The sequence below is a fragment of the Oncorhynchus clarkii genome, chromosome 9 (assembly GCF_045791955.1).
Source record: "Oncorhynchus clarkii lewisi isolate Uvic-CL-2024 chromosome 9, UVic_Ocla_1.0, whole genome shotgun sequence".
NCBI classification, from domain to species: domain Eukaryota; kingdom Metazoa; phylum Chordata; class Actinopteri; order Salmoniformes; family Salmonidae; genus Oncorhynchus; species Oncorhynchus clarkii.
In genome coordinates, this window is record NC_092155.1 from 9,814,031 (window position 1) to 9,821,665 (window position 7,635).

Genomic DNA, 7,635 nt, shown 5'->3' on the forward strand with positions numbered 1-7,635 from the left:
TACCATGACAGCCTTTATAACAGAATGCTTGTTACCATGACAGCCTTTATAACAGAATGCTTGTTACCATGACAGCCGTTATAACAGAATGCTTGTTACCATGACAGCCTTTATAACAGAATGCTTGTTACCATGACAGCCTTTATAACAGAATGCTTGTTACCATGACAGCCTTTATAACAGAATGCTTGTTACCATGACAGCCTTTATAACAGAATGCTTGTTACCATGACAGCCTTTATAACAGAATGCTTGTTACCATGACAGCCTTTATAACAGAACGCTTGTGACCTCACATAAATATTGCACTTGGGAAAACAACATCTTAAAGTAGAATATAATGAAACGAACAGGCATTGTATTTTTGTTCCATTATAGTGGCCACTACAGTAGACATCGATCAAGTGCACAATGCTACATGTGTGCAAAAATAACGTTCACAGAGTAATTTAAAAAAAAATAATTCCCCCTCACTCACACCACAAGTGTTACTGTCAAGTTGAACACAACAAAAGCAATATCTTTGGGCTACACTGCACATTATTACATTGAACACTTCCTGCCTGTGGCCGTCTGTTCTACAACGTGCCAGCAGAGCATGATACCCTTTGTTGGCATAAATGATCTCTTTCAGTCAGAGATTACACCTGGGATAACCCCTTTTTATCCACTGTATTGAAAGAGGGAAAGTGTGTGGTGTTCCTTTTCACGTCTATGGTGGCATCCAGCTTAAACCAGGCCCAGGCCCAAGCCCAGCTCCAGGCCCAGGCCCAGCTCCAGGCCCAGCTCCAGCTCCACTTGATCCCTGAATCCACTTGTTTAAAACCTCTCTGGGATAGGTGGGACATTTAGCGTCTGACAGCCGGTAATAATTTTATTTATCGACTTTTTTCATATTTTTTTTACTGACCAAAAGCCTGCCCTTATTGGCTAACGGAACCTCTGACACACAGGTGTATGGATGCCGAATGCACGCACTCATTTTAACATTCTGTCATAAAAAACATGTTCAACTTCATAAAAAAACAAGTTTTCCTGTCTTAAGAGGTACGTTTTTATGTTATTTTTTTAAAAACTATAGCCAAGTGCAAAATAAAGTAACAGGGTTGACCGTAAAGAGGGTTAACGATTTCTTCTTAAATGAGCCTTAAACCCCCTTGTGAGGGGGAATGGAAGCTTGTTGTGTGCAACAGGAAGTTGCAATTGAATGCAAGCTTCATCCTTTTGTTTTGTCATTGTTAATTCATTTCTAGCCTGACTGTCTATGCATAACAGGTTGGACGTGTTTTTCTCGACCCGCTCCCCTGCTTTTACTCTATGAATATTTGAATATTAGATGTTCAATGGTAAAAAACATTTTTTTTAAAGGAGTAGTTTCACCATATAAAAACGAGAGGTCAGTTCATGTAACATGGTTGACCTGAAAATGAGTTAAAGACGTACATTTAATCACTAATTAAATAAAGTAAATAATAATCTTCGGAATTTAGGACTTTGTCAAAGCAACAAAATAACTAGGGCTTTACAATGATGGTGAAAACCTGGAGAAATGTTGGGATTAAGTGGGTTCACATCTTCCTACAAGTGACACAGGGTTGCTGAATACTGGCACTTTAGCAAGCCTATATTCATATAAAAATCAGATTGATTTAATGTAAAGGATACCCAACTAAATGAGGGATACAAAGTAAAACATTTAAAAAGTCATTTTATCAATGCAAGATATTTAAACTTGCTTAGATGTCATTTTTTTGCAGTGAAACATGAGTGTCGCCATCGTTTATACACATTTCACTACACTCGCATCTGCTAACCATGTGCATGTGACAAATAAATTAGATTTGACATTTTTGTTGAAATGTTGATGTTGTTGACATGTTTCCAACCCCCAAGTCGCACACTCAACCTGTAAATATATTGTAAATGTTGATGTTGTTGACATGTTTCCAACCCCCAAGTTGCACACTCAACCTGTAAATATATTGTAAATGTTGTAATGTATTGTTTTATCAATTGGGGAGAGAAAGTACGACATGAATTCAACGATGTACACCGAATTGACAAAAGTGATCCACTGGAACGCGCCCAGAGAGCAGGGTGCTAAGTAAGGTCTATGGTTTTAGAACAGATACAGCTACCTGAGGTTATTACTATTACCACTACCTATTACTATTACCACTACCTGGGGTTATTACTATTACCACTACCTATTACTATTACCACTACCTGAGGTTATTACTATTACCACTACCTGGGGTTATTACTATTACCACTACCTGGGGTTATTACTATTACCACTACCTGGGGTTATTACTATTACCACTACCTGGGGTTATTACTATTACCACTACCTGGGGTTATTACTATTACCACTACCTGGGGTTATTACTATTACCACTACCTGGGGTTATTACTATTACCACTACCTATTACTATTACCACTACCTGGGGTTATTACTATTACCACTACCTGGGGTTATTACTATTACCACTACCTGGGGTTATTACTATTACCACTACCTATTACTATTACCACCACCTGGGGTTATTACTATTACCACTACCTGGGGTTATTACTATTACCACTACCTGGGGTTATTACTATTACCACTACCTGGGGTTATTACTATTACCACTACCTGGGGTTATTACTATTACCACTACCTGGGGTTATTACTATTACCACTACCCGGGGTTATTACTATTACCACTACCTGGGGTTATTACTATTACCACCACCTGGGGTTATTACTATTACCACTACCTGGGGTTATTACTATTACCACTACCTGGGGTTATTACTATTACCACCACCTGGGGTTATTACTATTACCACTACCTGGGGTTATTACTATTACCACTACCTATTACTATTACCACTACCTGGGGTTATTACTATTACCACTACCTATTACTATTATCTCTACCTATTAATATTACCACTACCTGGGGTTATTACTATTACCACTACCTATTACTATTACCACTACCTGGGGTTATTACTATTACCACTACCTGGGGTTATTACTATTACCACTACCTGGGGTTATTACTATTACCACTACCTATTACTATTACCACTACCTGGGGTTATTACTATTACCACTACTTGGGGTTATTACTATTACCACTACCTGGGGTTATTACTATGACCACTACTTGGGGTTATTACTATTACCACTACGTATTACTATTACCACTACCTATTACTATTACCACTACCTGGGGTTATTATTATTACCACTACCTGGGGTTATGAATATTACCACTACAACAACCACCCGAGCCACGGCCTGTTCACCCCGCTATCATCCAGAAGGCGAGGTCAGTACAGGTGCATCAAAGCTGGGACTGAAAGAGACTGAAAAACATCTTCTATCTCAAGGCCATCAGACTGGTAACTAGCCATCACTAGCCGGCTACCACCCGGTTACTCAACCCTGCACCTTAGAGGATGCTGCCCTATATACATAGACATGGAATCACTGGTCACTTTAATAATGTTTACATACAGTTTTACTCATCTCATATGTTTATACTGTATTCTATTCTTCTGTATTTTAGTCAATGCCATTCTGACATCGCTCTTCCAATTGTTTTTATATATTTCTTAATTTTATTATTTTACTTTTAGATGTGTGAGTATTGTTGTGAATTGTTAAGATACTACTGCGCTGTTGGAGCAAGAAACACACGCATTTCGCTACACCCGCAATAACATCTGATAAACATGTGTATTTGACCAATAACATCTGTTAAACATGTGTATTTGACCAATAACATCTGTTAAACATGTGTATTTGACCAATAACATCTGATAAACATGTGTATTTGACCAATAACATCTGATAAACATGTGTATTTGACCAATAACATCTGTTAAACATGTGTATTTGACCAATAACATCTGTTAAACATGTGTATTTGACCAATAACATCTGATAAACATGTGTATTTGACCAATAACATCTGATAAACATGTGTATTTGACCAATAACATCTGATAAACATGTGTATTTGACCAATAACATCTGCTAAACATGTGTATTTGACCAATAACATCTGATAAACATGTGTATTTGACCAATAACATCTGATAAACATGTGTATTTGACCAATAACATCTGATAAACATGTGTATTTGACCAATAACATCTGCTAAACATGTGTATTTGACCAATAACATCTGATAAACATGTGTATTTGACCAATAACATCTGATAAACATGTGTATTTGACCAATAACATCTGCTAAACATGTGTATTTGACTAATAACATCTGCTAAACATGTGTATTTGACCAATAACATCTGATAAACATGTGTATTTGACCAATAACATCTGATAAACATGTGTATTTGACCAATAACATCTGCTAAACATGTGTATGTGACCTGTGGGTTTACTTCATAACCATGATGGTGACTTGCTTTCTTTCAGTCAGTGGCTTTAGAGATGTTTTTTTAGGAGATGGGTGTTTGTTGTCAGCTGCTGTTTTGTTTATACGGCCTGATGTCTTGTCTTATGAATCGTATCAATTTCACAATAACATTTCACAGACTAGAGACAATAACACTAAGTTATTATACATTTATCATCAAAATAAGAGTCAGAATAAAATGAAAGCTTGTTTGTCCCTCTCTCCGGGGGATGCTATCTGACCTATAGAATGTAGATTATGTTGTATAATTCTGTTGTTTGTTTGTTTGTTTCTTTTGTTTTCAGGTGATGTTTTCGTTCGAGGCGGGGCGGCGCTGCGATTCTGGTCCGGGGAACTTCAACTTCGAGACCAAACAGGGTAACGAGATCTTCCTCATCGTGGAGCAGGCCATCCAATCACAGAAAGCCCTGGCCGAGGAGTGCCACTCCAGCTACCATTTGAGCAGCCTGGAATCCGACCCTGGCCCTGCCCTCATTCAGCAACGCAGCTCCGTGGCAACGGGAGGTGGCCTGGTAGTCGACGGCAACACCACTAACCGGGATCTGGATGGCGATTCCAGTTCCGGAGGGAGTAAGCCCGGATCAGCCGATGGAGTGTTCGGGAGGAGGGAGGGAGATGGAGGGAAGAGCCAAAATCAGAACCAAAAAGGGAGGAGTTTACCAGAGCCACCGCCGTTGGTGATAGGAATGGGGGGGACGCCCCCGCGCTCACCCATGCCTCGAGGAGGTTAGTCTCATCACGTTCAGTGTACTTTTAGAATCATACTCATTTTAATGTGACTGGGGGTTTTGAAAAGTGCCTAAAATTAGACGTATTATTTATTGTAAGTAGGAGGAGGAAGTTGTGATGTGATTTTATTGTACTGAGATTGTAAGCGTTTGATGTTTTTTCTCTCTTTTCGTTTTAAATACTTTGATTGTTGTCTTTTTTCGTAGACTGTGTGTACATGCTGATGACTGACAAACCAATTTTAATATTGATTAATACAATATTTGTTGTCTTAGGTAAAGGAGTCGGAGCGACCTCGTCTCAAGAGGAACAGGGGAGTGTGTACTCTGAACCCGCTGACTCTGTCCGTCTCTCCTCTCTCTCCGCCGGCGACTGTCTCTACTCTGACCCTGTGGATACAATCAAGACACAGACCCCCAACTCCCTAAACCTTCCAATCCCCACCCCCCGACTCCGACCCCTCGGCGACGATGGAGGGGTCTTCGGGATTGGGGGTCGTAACCATGGCAACAACCAGCCCGATCCCCTCTATTCGGACCTCTATGATCGAATCAGTTTGGATCTGATACAGAATATGGGTGTTATGGGGCTGGACGAAGGAGGAGGAGGGAGAGGGAGAGGAGGGAGAGGAGGAGGGGGGAGAGGAGGAGGGGGGAACATGCGTTCTCTCGGGGGTCAGGCGGAAGGGTCATCGTCACTCACCGACGCCGAACACATCTATGATGAACCAGAGGGGCGAGCAGGAGGTGGTGTTTTGGGAAAAGACAGCCCCCCTCCTCAGCCCCACGAGGGGCTCTACAACCTGCCTACAGACAACTACGCAGTCCCCTCCTATGGAAAACAACCACAGCCTCCCCTCGTCATCAGAGGACCAGGGGGCTCCAAGTGGCCACCCAAGCCTGCTACCACCCCCAAGCCCAAAAAGGCTGCTCTTCCTCGGAAGGATCCCGTGCCTCTGCCCCTGGGGAAGGCTGGGCCTGGAGGTCCAACTAACCTGAACAATAATAACAGTAGCGGAGGAGGGGCCTGGGGTGTAGTTGGGGGAGGGGGAGACCGGGCCAGGGGTGTAGGTGGGGAAGGAGGAGGGGAAGGTAGGCACACAGAGCTCTACAGTAAAGTGTCGAGACACAAGCCCCCTCCCAATCCCTGGTACCCCCACACCGGCCTGCGATCCCCTGATATCATCTATGACAATCTGGGAGACATTTAAGCCCCTAAACAGGACTGGATGGTTGTATTCATTAGGCACCAAATGGAAGAAAACGGACTGAAACAGTGAGGACAACCTGGGACTCCATTTTAAACACGACCCAGCGATCTTCTCCTGTTGCATCTTGGGACATGTAGTTCAGGGAAGACGCGTACCATACCATGGTTGCAAGCAAAGCTAACCAAGAGGACATGGGACGTGTGTGTGGAATGTTTGGTCAAACACAACAGTTGGCCAACATAAACCTCTATGTGGCTAAGCAGACAGAGACACAGGTTATGTCCCAAAGAGCACCCTATTCCCTAATTATAGTGCACTACTTTTGACCAGGGCCCTATAGACCCTGGTTAAAAAAGAGTGTACTTCAATAGAGAATAGGACACACATTTGGGACACACACTCAGAAGTGGGAAATACTTATGTGGTTGCAGCAAGTTGAGTGTTCTGCGTGTCAGCGGGAGACGTGTGTGTGTGTGTGTGTGTGTGTGTGTGTGTGTGTGGCTGTGTCAATGTTGACTATGCACTTACTGGAAAGACTATAACATGTTTCTGCTTTGTAAACTGATATGATGCTAATCACTCATCATAATCTGTAACCTTCAAACAGACATTTTAGAGCAAAAAAAAAACTGTGATTGTTATTTTTTTCATCATCACGTCTAAACTATGGAGACTCAACTGTTGGGAGATCGAGAACTTATGAAATGGGGGACTTTCAGAATTGGGACGTCAATGGACACAACATGTGATTGTTTTGTCTGTGTCCCAAGTGGCACTATGTTCCCTATTTGGTGTATTACTTTTGACTAGAGTCCTATGGGTCCTGGTCAAAAGTAGTGCACTTCATAGGGAATAGGGCACCCTTTGTTCATTTTGTTTGTTGTTGTACCTATCTCCAGCTACTAAACATGTAATGCAGGTGTGTGTTTTTTTTCTTCTTTCTGTGTGTCAAAAACAGCTGTGCTGTGTTGTAAATATGATAAAAATTCTATTAATAAAAATCGGAGAAAAAAATAACTATATTTAGTGTTATCCATCTAAAGCAAAATTCATTCCAACTACAGTGTCACAGATTGAATTGAGAAACCTATTGGTCAAAATAAACTCAAAACAGCTGTGTGTGTGTGTGTGTGTGTGTGTGTGTGTGTGTGTGTGTGTGGACTATCCCTATAGAATAGTCAGATATATTTTTTATTTATTTGACAGATGTGACCTTTGGATTGGACCAGAGTGTGTTTTGTAACGAGTTGAAACA

General features: G+C 41.4%; 1 protein-coding gene across 2 annotated transcripts in view; it reads left to right on the forward strand.

The window, feature by feature from the left end:
- Window positions 1–7,397, forward strand: part of LOC139415871 (docking protein 1b) — a 37,151-nt gene extending 29,754 nt beyond the window's left edge. The window contains exons 6-7 of one of the 2 annotated variants that reach the window (XM_071164000.1): window positions 4,726–5,167; window positions 5,446–7,397. In XM_071164000.1, the coding sequence (XP_071020101.1) occupies window positions 4,726–5,167; window positions 5,446–6,380 (1,377 nt within the window). In that variant the 3' untranslated portion in view covers window positions 6,381–7,397. The remainder of the gene's footprint in view (window positions 1–4,725; window positions 5,168–5,445) is intronic. The other variant, XM_071164001.1, reaches the window with a different exon arrangement.
- The last annotated feature ends 238 nt before the right edge of the window (window positions 7,398–7,635 follow it).